Genomic DNA, 16,975 nt, shown 5'->3' on the forward strand with positions numbered 1-16,975 from the left:
TTTTCCCTGAATTAAAATAATAATAATAAATAAATAAATCAAATTAAATTAAATATTAACCTCAAAGTAGCAAGTTTATAGCAACCATAAGCAATCAAGTCAACAAAAATACTCATAAATGTTGAGTCATAATAACCATAATATGGCAGTAATCCAAGTCAACAAAATATAAATACGATAGTCATCCAAATAATTAACGCTGCAAAGATTATGTCATCCTAGAAGTAATATTCTTCAGGAATTGGATCTTAAGCCTATTTTCTTGAAGATTCAGAAGTTTCTTGTTATGAGAAGGGTGGAGGGAAAGAGCTTCCAAGGAGTTAAGATAAAGAGAATCATCTAGCAAACCCAAAACATATAACTCTTGCACCTGCGCATCACCTTCATCCACAAGCTTCTTGTCTCCCATGGTTTCAGCCTTCACCATCTCCACAAGCTCCCCAATACTCTTAACAAGAGGATCTGCTGGCTCAATCGAATCTCTCTTACGTTTTTGTTGCGAGCTACTTACATCACTCTTTGCTCGTGATGTAGTCGGAACCTGTCTTTGGTTAGGTGGTCCATCTGCTGGAGTATTCTGTACATATGTAGGAGATTCTTCATTATCAGATAGGATATCATGAGAAGGATTATATTGTGTGTCATCCATGGGTACATCCTGTGATGTGTAAGGATCATAGTCCCCACAAATTGTGACATTAGGGAAGTAATCAGCTCCATGAATCTGGTTATCCTCATCTCCATCACTTTCAATATTCTGAACCTTTGCAACATCATCATTGGGGGGATTTGTCATTGGAATTGGATGCTTGTGATTAAACATTTCATCACCAGAAGCTAGGGTGGGCTCAAACAAGGATTCTAACAACTCCCTATTCATCAACGGAGCATGCCTGAATTGACCCGTCAACGGATATTTCTGTTTATAGCAAAAAAAAAATCAAATTAAACAAATAAAATAATATGCATACGCTTATATAACTTGTATGAACAAAAAAATGTGGGTTTCTACCTCAATTAAGTCATCCCAAACTTCATCCGGGAATTCAAAGACACCTCCAACAAAATCGACTCCGTGTCCCGTCCGTTTTGATAGTAACCTCCATGCCGCATATTGCTTTCGGAGATAATCCCATTGGTTCTTGAGTTGCCTTTGTGTGTATTGGACATTGTAATTCTTGCTCATTTTTTCATTAATCTTAGTCCATGACTCTGATTTTAATGAAGTTCCACTAAAGCCTTTATTATTAACCTCGTCCAAACACATTTCGATGAAACATTTTTTCCACGTATCATCAGTCTTTAACCTAAGATTTGGAGCATATTTCTCAACCACTTCCTGAGTTGTTTTTTTCTCTTTCTTAACTCTTGGAGTTAATTTTTCCTTCCGAGGACCCATACCTAATGTCACTCATTAGCCATTTAAATGAATTTAAAGTAATGCCCACTAATAAAATAAAAAAAAAATACATAGAAGCATAGACGAATGCAGTTTTGAATAAAAACAAATATTTACACAATCTACTCACTAAGAATAAATCAAGCTACTTTTAACTTTTATTCTAACTTCTCATTACAGCTAGTGGAGAGTTTCTCAACTTCCTAAGAGTATTCATTCAAGACTTCAAGGTACATATCAAAAAAAGACTTCAAGGTACGTATTTGGTAGAAGTCTAAACTATCGAACTCTACTGCATCTTGTAGATCATATTTGTATATCATATGGTGAAATCCCTTAACAAGTTAGCAACTTTGGGAGTTCGTGTCAATTACACCATTAACTTCTCCAAACATTTCACCACCCTTCTCCCTGTTAAGAATGCACATAATCATTGCATCTCTATATACCTATGGACTAAAATTCCTACAAATTACCTTACATTGGGCTAATAACGATCCATATTCTATATTTCTATGATCTCAGTCCTCTGACTCCACAAGATTCTCATATGAAAACACATGAACATATACCAAAAACAAATTCTAAGCACTTTAAAGCACCAATAAATTCAAAATTACTCGCATAATTTCTTTTTGAAAATCCTTACACAGTGAGTTTATAGATTCTAATCATACAAAGATCAAAAGTCTAAGTACATAAATAAAGTAACATCAACCAGTGATCATAGTACCAGCTCCTTCATCAGTAAGAACTTCAGTAAGTAAAGAATGTTTTACCCTTCCATCATCAACATTGCCCTCTCTTTGAAATAATAAACATCATCAACATTGCCCTATCTTTGAAGCCAGGCATTAAGAGTTTTAGGACACAATAAAATAATAAGAAGGAACTAAACAAATTGAAAAAGTGCGACTTATTTATATTTTTTAATTGAACTACTTGAATCTGGAAAGTTTTCCTTGGAAAAGTCTGGCACCTAAAATGTGAGGAAAGGTTAATTCCATCTCCAAGAGGTTTTACTAGAATTTTCAAGGGTCCCCTAGGTGCTTGCCTTGTCCACTAATGTTTGTGCCGCCTTTATGCAATGTAAATTCAGATCATGCATGCCTGCTGATCTTTTTTCGGATTTCAGTTGCATATCCAACTGCTCACAACCATAGGCGATGGACTACAGAAGATTATCTTATTAGCTCAAGAGTACTTCAGTAGGTTTCATGCGCGCAAGCGATCTAACACAACAATTTACCTTCGGAATCATTCCACCAGCTACCTTCCCGTCCTCCACTATCCTCTTTACACCCTTAATATCAATTTGCTTCACCAAAGTACTAGGATCATTCTTATCTTCTAAAATCCCGGCAATATCGGGCCAACAATATCAACTTTTCGCCCCAAGTGCGCCGCTATCTCTCCCCCACAAGATCGGCATTAATATTAAAAGTCTACCCATCCTCATTATTCGCCACGCACGCAATCACGGGAATAACCCGGTATCAACAAGTGGGGCGAAAACGGCGACGATCAACTCTCACAATGTAAGCCACAAAACCCAAGTCGCAGATGATTTTGCCTAGCGGTTAGTAAATAACCATCTATTCAAAGAAGACCAACCGCCGTTGCACCCGCCTTTATTAATAAGTGAAACTAAACCCTTATTAACCTTCCCCACAAGTACCATCGCGACGATTTCCATAGTCGCCAAGCGTCCAGAACGTAGCGAAGACCATTAAGAAAAATGAATTTGAATGTTAACTTTATTGACCAAATATTGATTTACGGACCACCCCCATGAACTAAAACAGGTCTAATACCAACACAAGACAACAAAACAAGGTCTTCTTTGTACACATACTGCTCATACTTTTGAAGTTGTTTCCAAACAATACCATCGATTCAAATTTTACGGGCTTTAATTTGCCCATAATAGATTGTCATACAATCGCCTCACAATGTGGCATGAAGAACATTGTTGGCTTCACAAACTTTGTCACGTCCTTGCTCGTTTACCTTGAGCACAGTACAACGTTATAACCCAAAGCTTCCAATGCATTGGTTTCTGTTGTCGAAAGAACTAGGTCAAACACCTCAATGTCTCCAATCCAATCAAACTTTCTCTTAATCAAGATTGCAAAAGACAACCGCAACCTAGGACAATCATATGACTCAATGCTGCCAATACCATAAATCACCATCTGCATTTTAGTTTCAGAACCCAATATCCTTAAAAAGTAGGTAAGCACTTCAAGTGTTTCCATTTGATCAAGAAAAGTTGTGTAGAAATCAGAATTGTTCTAGCTATATATATATGTGTATATCATGAGAATGTATTCTGCGTGAACTCCTACTGATTATGAACGGTACTGGATATATAAAAAGAACTTAACAAAAACACAAAAACATCTTTGCCAATCAAAAAAACAACAAAAACACAAAAACAAACAGATATATAAACGGTATACACAACAAATATTAAGAATGGATCAAAGATAAATAGAGTAGAGAAATCAGTATTTGCTAGAAAAAAAAAATTGATAACACACGATTTTTACGTACCTAGTTATTATAGAGCAACAGCCAAAAGTGGGAGAAGATGATCGAGTTACGTTGTGGGGGTTATCAAGTTATGGAAGGGTAGAGAGAGTTATGAAGTTATGGAAGGGTAGAGGTGGAAACCTAACTTGGGCAACTCTTTCTTCAGCGTTCAGTGAGAAAAGAAACGCGGAATGCTGAAGTCGGTTTGGACCTTTGAATGCTGAAGACTCCTAGAAAAACAAACAACTTACCTTTCGCTGAAGGCTGAAAACTTAGTATTCAGCGGTGCTGAATGCTTAAAAATAAAAAAACAAACAACCCCTAATTCTATTGGTTATTAACTTATGAGATAGTCGTCCGGTCCTTTTTGTTGCGTTTGGGGTTCTTCCTCCATTCTTCAATATCTAGACAGATCTATCAATGTATTTCTAATGCATGGCGAAGATAATAAAATTGAAATATTATTATTTCAAAGAAAGCATGGCGAAGATAATAAAGGTGTGTTTGTTATGATGGAAACACTATGGAAAGGAAAGAAAAATAAGAGTGGTCCACGTTTTCTATAGTTTTTAAAGCGTTTGTTTACCCATGGAAGGAAATGGGCTTTTCCATAGTTTTTGCAAACAAATATGATTATTCCTTTCCCCAGTTTTTACTTTTTTTTCCCCAGTTTACCAAACACATACCATTTAAAATTATTTCATTTCCATTCCATTCCATTCCATAGTTGACCACCCATTTTATTTTATTTCCTTTCCATGAGTTAAAATTTAACAAACACACCCTAAAATTGAAATATTATTATTTCAAAGGAAGCCGCCTAGCCTGTCGATCTAGTAACGGTCGCCGGTATTTACACCCCGTTTTATGGGATTGGCACTCTTTTGACCAATTCTAAATTATTGACACCCCTCCATTAATCATATAAAAAATCACGACAATAAGTTGCCGCGAAAAGGTACCATCGTGAATTTTTTTTAGTTTTAAATTTTTTTTGATACCCACCGCAAAAAAAGTCAGTTGCCACGAGATGGTTCTGTTCACTAAAAAAAAGTCTTTGTTTGTATTAATTACCAAAACTCTTCTTCATCAATTTCATCACAAGTTTTTCTTATAATGTATGTCGTGTGTGTTCAAAATTTGAAATGAAAAAAAAAATAACAAAAAATCTTCCACGGCAACTCGCTGCCGTAGAATGTGGATCTCGTAGTGACCCAATGCCGTGGATTGTGGGATCTCGATACCGTAAAATGTGAGATCTCGTGGCAACTCACTCTCGTGGAACTATTAGGCATGTGGAGTGCAAAAAGACATATAGGAAATAACCATTATTCATGCACCCCTTTGCCAAAAGGGTGCAAATCCCATGTCTAATTCCCATAATCTTTTTTTTCTTCTTTTTCCATGTAACAACAAATTTGTAACACAGTATGATGTAAAACCCGGAAATCGTTGTAACACCGAAGTACCAAACTCCTCAGCTTCTTCACGCAACTAGAATCATAAAAATAACAAACATCAAATGAAGTTATTCTATATATTTGTGTTGCTAAGATTTTGGACATTGTAGTTCATACATGATCACTGATCAGCTAAACTCAATATCTATGTGGAACGATTATAGCTAACTCATTACTAAGTTTGATATTTGTAACATGACACATAAATAAGAAACAAAGAAGCTAACTATAGATATAAGTTACACCCACGCAAAGGACCAGGAAAATTGTGTAATCAAGAGATACCCACACCAAGAAAATCTATGAAAGGAACATCCTTGTGTTTGATGGACTCGTCTCCCTGTTCTTGTTGAGTAGTCACCCTAAGCCTGCTTGACTGTGTGGCTAGTTTATCCCCAAATCGGACCAAGTCGCTCTTGATCATTCCACTGCCTCCATAAGCATCGGCAATACTAGAACAACTATAGGGATGATGTACAACCTTGTTGTACTTGTTGATTCCTGCTGCACCTAAGTTTCCATATCCGCCATACATAGAAGAATTGTAGTAGTGATAGGATGAATGGTCTTTCTCCGTAATGCAGAAACTAGAATTTGTACTAAATGAATCTCGTTGCCCCGTACCAAAATTCTTCAATGGAGTTGAGTTAGTTGTGCTTGTACCAGGAAATGAGTAGTGCCACGAATTAGAAGGCGATGCCTGAAAGACTTCATCTTTGTAGTTTTTTCGAAACTCAAGTATTGTACTAGACTCGCGACTTTCTTTTGAGTAGTACTCTCCATGAGTTGTCAAAGACATTAGGGGAAAACTATTAGACGTAGTGGTTCCAGTTACACTATGAAAAAAATCATGACTACTTCTCTTGCCGTAAAGCTTTGACCGCTCTCTTTGCCGTCTAGCCATGATTACATGCCAGTGATTCTTTACTGAATTATCAGTTCTTCCGGGGAAGAGACGAGCTATCAACGCCCACTTGTTTCCATGGACACGATGAGCTGCTAAAAGTCTTTCTTCTTCTTCCTCTGTGAATGGTTTTCTGTTGATTCTTGGGTCAAGCTGGTTAAACCATCTCAATCTGCAACTCTTCCCTGCAAAGAGAAATGAAAGTGTAATTAAAATCCCTTCTCTTATATAAGAAATAGTTTAAGAGAAAAAGAAAGAAGTGAATATCCATGGACTCGCGTCATTAGTGCAAATACATTGTTATACGTATATGATCAATCATTTAATATAAATTTTCAGTTCATGAGTCCAGTAAAGAGGAAAAGGTAAGGCTGTAACTAAGTCATGCTAATTAGTGGAAAAACAAATTCATTGAAAAATATCCCTGCAAAGAAAAATGAAAAGGGAGGGAGTGCTAGCTAATTAGACCCCTATAAGAAACAGTTCTAAAGCAAGGGGGTAGAGAGAGAGGTGATATTCATGATGCAAGAACATTTCATTGCATTGAAGGATATGTATAGTTGATATAGCCTATATCTCAATGAGTTCTAAAATCAAACTTCATATCAAGTGGGTTGAGAGACATATATCAAGTGAGTGAAGAGAGAGACAGTTGCTGCAAGACTACATACTAATCTAAGAAGAGTGATTCAGAAGGATTTTTTTTCATCCAGGCACTGATGACACCTCATCTCAAGCACAAATATCTTGATCACAATTCAAATATTATTCCAATACGTACTAGATATTGTTAGGTGAGTTGATGAGAGAGAGAGAGAGAGAGAGAGAGGGAAAATAAGAGATTCCACAATAGTATAGATGATCACCTGATCTTCCTTGTAGTTTTTCTGCAATAGAATTCCAATTTTGAGGACCATATTGTTCGACAAGCTGACGAAGTTTCTCATCTTCAGCTGGTCTCCAGTGTCCTCTTGGACAACAAGTCTTTGCATCATCATTAGAACTACCTCCAGCTGAGTCTTCCATCATCACTAGTACTACAAACTCGATCACTGCAAAAGTCCAAATTAATTCTCTTACATCAGCTTAGTTAAACCTTTAGAAGAAGATAACAACAGTATTAATTAAGGAGAAGAAGAAGTAGAAGAAGCACAAATATATACCCCAAAGAAGATGAAGTAGTGGGTTAGGGTTGTGGATGAGAAGTCACTTTTGTTGGTTTTACAAGATACTGTGAACCTGTATACTCTTGGACCTCCTCCTTATTACCATATTTTTCCAATAGTCCAGAAGTTTGTTATCTATCAAACCCCCTATATTTTTTTAAGCACATTAAGTCACAAGTGTTAGTTTAAAATCCCATAATCCCATATTGGGCACCCTCTCCTTATGGGCCATTTTTAAAAGATGAGTTCTACGATTTCGTTTATTATGGCATCAGAGGAGATGAACCACAGGGATGAATGGTATTCTCTTGCCCTAGCCATGCCTGCTGATGCAGGCCGGGCTGGAGGGGAGCGTTAATAGTCCCACATCCCTGCCTGTGTTTCCTGATTTTTCTGTCCTGCCCATTAATTTGTTGGAATGTAAGATGAAATTAATTTAAATCTAACAACTACAACTAGTGGTAAAGATTATATTAACCATTTGGATGATTTTTTTTTTAATTTTTATTGGCAAGCCTATTTAAAAGTATTTTTTGCTCGGTAGTCTGTTTTAAATGAGATCAGTAACTCTTTGGGGTTGGTTCGAGTCCTAGGCCTCTAATATCATCACCCAAAAATTTTACCAACTTTACTAGTCGACACCTGCATTTAGATGATTATTCAATGTGAAGAACACTCATATTTAGTTTTTGGCCCATGTGATAATAGGGTAATTAGATTTTGGCCCACCCCTAATTCAATATTAGGTCTTGACCCATTTACTGACTTTTGACTATTAAGAAACTTTATATATGAGAACTGAGAAGTGATGGTGTGAAAATTTAGATGGGCCAAAATGTAATATTGAATTAAGGGTGGGCCAAAGTCTAATTACTTTATTATCATATGGGCTAAAAACTAAAAATGACCCATTTACGAAACATTAACAACAACAACTAAAATAATATACTTCGGTGCTTGGCCTTCAGGTGTATGGGATCCTCATTTTGGTGTTTTGTACCTGTCCCTTAACATTCTTAATCAAATCCCACCTGTTTTCTAACTTCCTTAACAATATTCTTCCTCTGTCACTCTAACACACACCCCCATTTTCTGGCATGGTTTTACGTTTTCATCAATCAAAATCACAGGTCGTCAATACATTTCACTTAAAGTACTGAGTGTCTTAAAAATGTAGGTATGTTATATATAAGACTCTTATAATAAGACCTGCACTCAATATAATTCATTACATTTTGCTAAATCCTAGCTCATTGTTGTTCCTACCAGTTTCTTAATAAATGCAAAGGCAACTTATTACTATTAATAGAAAATGGTGTTGGTAAATTTACTGTCACTAAACCTCCATTTGCTTCGTGAAGTTATTGCATATAATTAGCAATCTTTCAAAGCCTTCACGTGTGTTGTATAACTAATTCAAGGCTTGAGTTTTGAATTCTAAAACAAACTTACTAAGTGTTTTTTCCAGTTCACGTGTGTTGGATAAGTGTATATAACTAATTCAAGCTAGGCATGACTGCATGAGTTTTGAATTTTTAACCAAATTACTAAATGTTTTTCAGTTCAAGGCAGGATTGACTATGTCTTCTTCAACAAAAATACAACATGATTCTGTATGATAGCATTTTACAACAGGATTTTGTACGCTTCTTTTAATCCCTACTTTTAACATCTTGTGATGCTACAAATGACTTGTAAATAACATATAACACCAAAAATCAGGTTGGAAGGAAATATTATTTATTGTCTATTAGGGTGGGGTGTTATATATACTGTTTACCTTCTTTCGCAAAGCTAGTTGGGTTAGTCTTATCATTAGCGATCGAGCTAGGCTGTAAGTCTTAATCTCATTGGAGCAGAGAGTGTTGCTTCAACCAAATATAATTGTATCTAATTTGTCCATCAATTCAGTTATTTATAAAGAGTAAAGCTAGTGTGCATCAGGATAGAGAGTGGTGTATTGAATCTAGACCACTTATAACAGCAAAAGTACTGGTGTATTGCTCCACAAAATACTGTCCAAGGACCTAGAAGCCTACACACGGGTACATCCTGCGCACCCTAGACGTCCTCAGTTATAAAGATATAGTCAAATAAATGATGTTAGTAGTTCAAATTTATATTTTATGACAAAAGGAACAAAATAAAATGCGAAAAAGTGAAATTTCTCTCTCTTTTAAAAAACACGCCCCCACCTACAGTGTTTTTTCATACGTATTTTTTTGTTTTTCCGATTTTACTCTCGCCAAACACTATTATTACAACCTATACCACAGATTTCCAACAATTTTATTGGAAATTCCGGACAAATTTTCGCACTATTATTACAACTCATGCCACATCCTATGCTATCTGAAATTTCGACAATTTCATCATAAATTCCAGACAATTTTTCAGATTTTATTTTATTTTTATTTATTTTTTATCCAGACAAATTTAACATATTTAGTCTAAATTAGTGGGATAGTGGCATAGTTAGCAATTCGTAATACCGCAAAAATTCAATACGGAAAAATATTTGAATAAAATTCAAGCTTCGATAAAAATTCGTTTTTTCAATTCAGATTAAAAAAAAACGGAGATGGCAAAAATTAAGGTTCGTAAGTAATTCGAGTATAATACGAATCTAAAAATAAAAAAATACGATAAAATTTGACAACATACTCAGCAAACTTATAGTGAAAATACGAATAATTCGCGAATTAATGATTTCTTGCCGAATTAACGAATTATTCTGTATCATTGATAAATATGACTTTTTTAAACGTTTTCCGAATTAAACGAATAATTCGCCGAATTACTAATTATGGTTAGTGAAACCTCCTTACATCTAGATCAATAAATCGGGTCGGGAATTTAAATTTGAATTTTGGAATCAGGATTTTTTATTAATCCAGTTGATTTCGGTTTCAGATATATAGCATAAAATAAATGTGAAAAACAACAAAGACATCGAGCGTGCCCAGCTAGTGTTATTAATGGTTTGTATCCTTATACCATGCTCAACAGGGTCTGCTGCCTAGTGCACAGGGCTCCCACTACAGCGGAGTCTGGGGAGGCTAAGATGTACCGTAGTCCTGCATGAGGGGTGGGTCTTTTAGGATACGTTAAAAATTTCTCTGAACATGTTTTTGGGAGATGTACTTAAAAACTCTCACAATTCTATCATCATCCATTAATTAACCCGAGCCTTACTCCCATAGTCCCATAACAATGAGTCCATTCCTCATTGCCTTACCCCTTGGGTCGACCAGTTTCTATCTTTTACTAATGCATAATTCCACATGATCATTACCAAATGGAGAAGCTAATTTTTCGAGTCATGATATGGACCAACATGCATCATGTTTTTTTTTTCAATAAACTGGTGCACATAGTTGACTGCTACAGATAAATTTTTTCAAACGAAGACTTTTTGGAATCTGTCTAAATTCTTGTGTGTAGGGGGCAAAGGTCAAGTGTTTTCTCAGAAACAGAATAATCACAAATTCTTCTTTTGGGTTATATGATTATGATTATATCCCATATTCCCATCTCGTCCAAATTCAAATACACATAATTTGGTTGCGTATAAAATCCAGTAACCCTTTGTCACATAATTGTTAACTTCGTAGAATTGCTGCCAATCTGTCATTGTGCCAACGTCCAATTACAAGTAAAATCAATATGAACTGAAAAAGCTAGTTAATCTTATTTTGACCAAATTCCGTGTTAGCAAGGCATTAAGAAAATATTATAGGTAACGCGTCTCTCATTCACCACATATATGCAGATGGCCAGCCAAATAACCATATAACATTAATATTAAATTCATTCTTAACAGAACGAGATTTTATACCATCACGCAATTAAGATGTATATATACAGTCATATAATTAAACCTAATAAACTATAGCTCTTAAGTACTCCTTCCCCATCACAATCATTACCTCAAGTTCTGTCGAAATGCATGTACCCTGTTTGAGTTTTAATTGAGAAATGAGATAGCTTTCCATCGAAAAGCAGGTATCAAACGATAATCAATAACCAATTCAAAGGAATTGATTTTGAGTCACAATAAATAAATAATGTGCAATTTTAATATCTAATTTTAAGATGAAGTTTGAGGGGGGGAAAATCATGAGTCACAAGATTTCTGTTGGTTAGCAAGCCGTAGTATTTGAATATAACTAGTATAACTAGTGGGTGCACGACCTGCATTACACATTAGTTCTTAACTAACAATATTTTCCTGAAATAAGATATACATTCCCCACATTTGCAAGAATAACTGTCTTGTTGATTGTCCCACCTCCTGAGCAACCTTTTCCGGATCCACCAATAATTAACAGGCACAACAGAAACTAGAACAACTTTCCCACAATCCCACCATTGTATTGTAAAAGTGTGAACACTATTAAATTATATATATAGAAAAAGAGGGTAGAAAATATAAGGATTTCATTTTTTTCTATTTAGAAAATTCATGACTATATACGTCTATACATGAAACAAATATGTGTGGTTATCATGTTAGATTCAACTAAGGTTATATAAAATGAAATAACGACTTAGGTTCTCTATTGTCACAAAGATGCACAAACTAAGCAGGGTAAAACAAGACAGTTTATATTTGAACATTAATCATGTAAATGGTAAAATATAGATTCATAGTTTAGAGAATAATGGACAAAGTTTATATAAGAGCATCTCTGGGCGGTGGTAGTATTTTCCTTCAAATTTGAAGGCGAAATTTAGAGAAATTAGACGCAAATTTTGACAACTCTAAGTGCTCACAAATATCATTTGCAAATTTGGAATAGAGGTACTTTGCGCGACATTGATATTGTCACGCGACATTACCACTATTGCCCCCAAATTAAAAAAAAAAAACTCATGCGACATTCCCATTGTCGCACTAAATTGAAAAAGTAAAAAAAAAAAAAAAACTTGCGCGACAGTACCACTGGTGCATGATGCCGGGTAAAAAAAAAAAAAAAAAAATTGTGGCTACATTTGTAATGGCGCTCGACATTACCACTGTCGCTCTGCATCCACATCTGAAATGCCAAAATTGCGAACAAGAATGCGGCTGGACATGTGATGCGATCGAATTTGCTTCCACTCCAAATTTTGGAAACAAATTTGAAAATTTTGGGAGGTGATACTACCACCTAGAGATGCTCTAACATTCCTACATTCTAACATTCCTATCAATTGGCCTCCCTTTAATTGTACGAAACCAATTGTTGGAGTATGAGGGCATGCGTCTCTTATTTAATTTGCTCCTTGTATGAGGGCAGATACCCCCTATATATTGTTGACGTATGTAAAGTCCCACGTTTCTATAAGTGTGAACTATCAGTTTGGTATGCCAAACTGAACCGTATCTAGTCTTTTCTATTCTCATGTATTGGGGTACCTTAACACCCAAGGTAGGTTAAGTATATATATTAAACTCTGGGTAAAGTATGATAACATTCTCTAACCCTATTCTCTCAGCCTCCACTCTTCTCCATTCCCTTTCTTGGTTTCTCTATTGCAACAATATCACGACTCTCTTAGCATCACCACTAACACCAATCAACCACTTTCTCCTGGTTTCATGCTTAATGCCAACTTCTTTATCTAGCACTTATATCTGTTTCTACACCACCATTAAAAAATATTTCCAGCTTGCAAAACCATTTGAAGAATGTTTATTGAAGTATCTTTTGATTTCTCTTGGTCTCCTGAAGTTTTGATGTGGGAGAAGAAAGAGAAGGCTCGGGTCGTGCCTTGGGCAAGGCCAAGTCGAGCGCAGGTCGGGTTGAAGGTACTAGAGGTCGACCAAAGGCAAGAGCGCGGGTCGCGCCTTCCACAAGCCTAATTGGAGCGCAGGGCACGCCCTAGTCGATTTTGACAGAGATTTGTCAGAATCGTATGTTTTCTATAAAGGAAAGTCTCCAATCCTTTTGGAAACTATAGACACAAATATGCACTCATGTTATGCTATATAAACATCTTTGTAACACAAAAACCACATCAATCAAGCAATATAAAACATTTCTTCTCCCGTGGACGTAGGTCGCCGCATTGGCACCGAACCATTATAAATCATTGTGTTTTGTCTCTTTAATTAGGTGTTTAATTCTACATGGTATCAGAGCGGAGCGCTTAATCTCTCTCTAAATCAATCTAGATAAACACAATACACTATGTCAGATCCAAAACCAAACCCAAAGTCTGTTGTTACAACAGAGACTGATTCTAATCCTGGTTGGAAGCTGTCATCAGTTCTCTTGAATGGAACGAACTATATACCTTGGTCTAGGGCGGTTTCGCTATCGCTTGGTGGAAAGAGGAAATTAGGGTTTATTAATGGTGCAAAGGTGTGTCCTGCCGTGGATGATGCCGAATATGAGAATTGGGTTTCCAATGATCAGCTTGTTCGATCTTGGTTAATCAATTCTATGGAGTCTACTATTGCTGGGATTTTTACTTTCTCTGATTCTGCGAAAGAGATGTGGGATTCAATTGAAGATTTATACGGAAACCAGAACAATTATGCCCGTGTGTTTGAACTTCAACTCGCAATCGGTGCTTTGCAACAAGGTGAGAAAACTTTTACAGAACACCTTGAGAATTTGAAGAAATTGTGGGATGAGTTAAACATATATCATCCACACACCACTGATGCGAAGACTCTGTTGAAACGGGATGAAGATGATAAAATCTTCACAGTATTTTATAGTCTTAAACCAGAATATGAAAATATGGAAAGCAACATTCTAATGGAAATCACTCTTCCATCACTTGCTGCTGTTTGTGCAACTATTCAAAGGGAGGAAACAAGGAATAAAACCATGAACTCCGAGGTAAAGTCCTCAATCTCTAAATCTACTGTATTACTTGCAGAAAACGATTTTAGAAAGAAGCCACAGGGATTTGAAAAGGGTAAGAGAAAAAGGGAACCATCTCACTGTGATCATTGTGGAAAGAACTGGCACACCAAGGATCGTTGTTGGGAATTATATCCACATCTTAAGAAGGAAAAGGAACTGTCCAAGAAAGAGCATGTTGTTGTTGCCAAGACATCAATGTCCAACTCAGATATTAGTCATCAGTTGAGTCAAATTCTCCAACAGCTCACTAAGTCCATGTCTTCTAGCAAAGGTCAGTTTGCCTCAACTCATATGTCAGGTAATTTACATGCCTATTTTACTGTGCCAAAAAATAGTAACTCATGGATAATTGATTCAGGGGATACTGATCATATGGCTAATTGCCCTACCTATGTCCATAATTTTGTGTCCAAAACTGAAAATCATAATATTTCCATAGCAAATGGTTCCACCGTTCCCATTCTAGGTAGTGGTCAAGTGAACTTTTTTTATCAAAAACTCAAGAGTGATACTCTAGTTGTTCCTTCATTCCCTGTTCAACTTCTATCTGTTGGAAAACTTACCAATTCTTTAAATTGTGATGTCATTTTTTCTCCTAACTCTGTCGTCTTTCAGGATCGAAAGTCGAAGAGGACGATTGGTAAAGGAATTTATTCCAATGGACTCTATTTGTTGAAGTCGCATAAGAAGGCATGTCAAGCTAGTGATTTACTTGAGAGTCGTATTTTGCATAAAAGACTTGGGCATCCATCTAGTCATGTCCTGTCAAATTTGTTTCCGCATGTTTCTTTAAACTCTAATGATGCTTGTGATGTTTGTCAATTTTCTAAACAAACTCGTTTATCATTTCCAAACTCGAATTTTGTGTCAAATAAGTTGTTTGAGTTAATTCATTCAAATTTATGGGGACCTGCTCCTGTTAATTCTTATGATGGCTATAAGTATTTTGTGTTGTTCATTGATGATAAATCTCGTGCTACATGGTTATATTTATTGAAATCGAAAACTGGGGTTGTGATTGTATTCAAGGATTTTCATACTATGATTACTAACCAGTTTGGTGCTAATGTCAAGACGTTTAGATCTGACAATGGCACTGAGTTTTGTAAAGATATGTTACATGAGTATCTTCGTAGCCAGGAGATAATTCATCAAACTAGCTGTGTTGGCACACCTCAGCAGAATGGCGTGGTTGAAAGAAAGAACAGAGACCTTTTGGAGACCACTTGTGCTCTTATGTTGGACATGAATGTTCCTAAGCACTACTGGTCTCATGGCGTCGTAATTGCTGCCTATTTGATTAATCGTCTTCCAAGTCGAGTTCTTGGTTTTAAATCCCCATTGGAACTGCTTAAAGCTAGGCCGCTAGATCTCTCTCATCTGCGAGTGTTTGGGTGTGTCTGTTATGTGCATCAGCAAGCTATTCATCGAGATAAATTTGATGCTCGGGCTACTTGATGTGTGTTTGTTGGTTATTCTACCACACAAAAAGGCTACATATGTTACAATCCTACGACAAGGAAACTGATTGTCTCTTGTGATGTCCGATTTGTGGAAGCTGAAGCTTTCTTTCACGATTCAGCTGTGTCTGGGAATCGGTCCTAGGGGGAGTGTTTGGCAGATTTGGCACCTCTCCCAGCTATTATTACGGCTGATTTAGCTCCTCTCCCAGCAGTTGGTGAAGGCATTGTGTTTGTCCAAATGGTTGGTGAAGGTATAGTTCCTACCACTAAAGAATTTTTATTCTTTGCATGATGTTACATATCCTCTATAGGAGTATATAACGTATGCAAATATCACTTTATCTCATCATGCTTTCTTAAGTACAGTCGATGACATGCAAGAACCCAAGAACTTTAGAGAAGCTAACTCTTGTCCAGTATGGAGAAAGACGATGTAAGAAGAACTTCGTGCTCTAGACGAAAATAACACTTGGGATATTGTTATGCTACCGTATGGAAAGAAAACTGTTGATTGTCGGTGGGTGTTCAGAAACAAGTTCAACAGTGATGGTTCCTTAGAAAGGTCTAAAGCTCGACTTGTTGCAAGAGGATTCACCCAAACTTATGGTCAGGACTACAAGGCGACTTTTGCACCGGTTGCAAAGATGAATACGTTTAGAGTTCTTGTATCTGTGAATCAAGACTAGAAATTATTTCAGATGGATGTGAAAAATGCTTTCTTACACGGAGATCTTAAAAAAAAAGTGTATATGAGCATCCCACCTGGACATCCAAAGGAGACTAAGGTCGGATTAGTATGCAAGTTAAAAAAGGCTATCTATGGACTTAAACAATCTCCACGAGTGTGGTATGCCAAGCTCAGTTCTATTCTAACTATGACCGGCCTTAAGCGAAGTGATGCTGATCCTTCCTTATTTGTTAAATCTAGCAGGTCAGGCTTGGTTATTGTTCTTATTTATGTTGATGACATAACTATCACAGGTGATGACCTTATCGAGATTTCCAAGCTCAAGGAGTTACTGCATAAGAAGTTTGCCATCAAGGATCTGGGTATTATGAAGTACTTTCTTGGGATCGAAATTGCTTATTCAAAAAAGGGTATATTTCTAAATCAAAGAAAGTATGTGTTGGATATTTTGAGTGAAGCAGGAAAACTGGGGGTAAAACCATCTGATTCTCCAACTG

General features: G+C 36.4%; 2 protein-coding genes and 1 pseudogene across 3 annotated transcripts; all 3 read right to left on the reverse strand.

Moving 5' to 3' along the window:
* Positions 1 to 148: 148 nt before the first annotated feature.
* Positions 149 to 1,705, reverse strand: LOC147490665 (uncharacterized). Its single transcript, XM_086566877.1, has 2 exons — positions 1,013 to 1,705; positions 149 to 919 (listed from the first exon to the last, which is right to left on the reverse strand). Exons 1-2 carry the CDS (start codon positions 1,397 to 1,399, stop codon positions 209 to 211), a joined length of 1,098 nt encoding a protein of 365 aa, XP_086423003.1. The 5' UTR covers positions 1,400 to 1,705; the 3' UTR covers positions 149 to 208.
* A 299-nt stretch (positions 1,706 to 2,004) lies between these two features.
* On the reverse strand, positions 2,005 to 3,657 carry LOC147490666 (acetylglutamate kinase, chloroplastic pseudogene; annotated as a pseudogene).
* Positions 3,658 to 5,452: 1,795 nt separating this feature from the next.
* On the reverse strand, positions 5,453 to 7,579 carry LOC147490667 (uncharacterized). 2 transcript variants are annotated; one of them, XM_086568544.1, is made up of 3 exons: positions 7,462 to 7,579; positions 7,165 to 7,350; positions 5,453 to 6,483 (listed from the first exon to the last, which is right to left on the reverse strand). In XM_086568544.1, the coding sequence occupies exons 2-3, from the start codon at positions 7,325 to 7,327 to the stop codon at positions 5,669 to 5,671; spliced, it is 978 nt and encodes a 325-aa protein (XP_086424670.1). In that variant the 5' UTR covers positions 7,328 to 7,350; positions 7,462 to 7,579; the 3' UTR covers positions 5,453 to 5,668. The 2 variants fall into 2 exon arrangements, with proteins under 2 accessions (XP_086424670.1, XP_086424669.1); XM_086568543.1 differs by lacking the exon at positions 7,462 to 7,579 and having other exon boundaries at positions 7,165 to 7,426.
* Between the last annotated feature and the right edge of the window lie 9,396 nt (positions 7,580 to 16,975).

This window comes from Coptis chinensis, chromosome 6, assembly GCF_015680905.1.
Source record: "Coptis chinensis isolate HL-2020 chromosome 6, ASM1568090v1, whole genome shotgun sequence".
In the NCBI taxonomy this organism is placed as follows: domain Eukaryota; kingdom Viridiplantae; phylum Streptophyta; class Magnoliopsida; order Ranunculales; family Ranunculaceae; genus Coptis; species Coptis chinensis.

Coding starts and splice junctions, on each gene's coding strand:
- LOC147490665 (XM_086566877.1), bottom strand. CDS start 1,399: ATGGGTCCTCGGAAGGAAAAATTAACTCCAAGAGTTAAGAAAGAGAAA. Junction 920..1,012: donor TTTGGGATGACTTAATTGAG/GTAGAAACCCAC, acceptor TGCTATAAACAG/AAATATCCGTTGACGGGTCA.
- LOC147490667 (XM_086568544.1), bottom strand. CDS start 7,327: ATGATGGAAGACTCAGCTGGAGGTAGTTCTAATGATGATGCAAAGACT. Junction 6,484..7,164: donor AAAACTACAAGGAAGATCAG/GTGATCATCTAT, acceptor TTCTCTTTGCAG/GGAAGAGTTGCAGATTGAGA.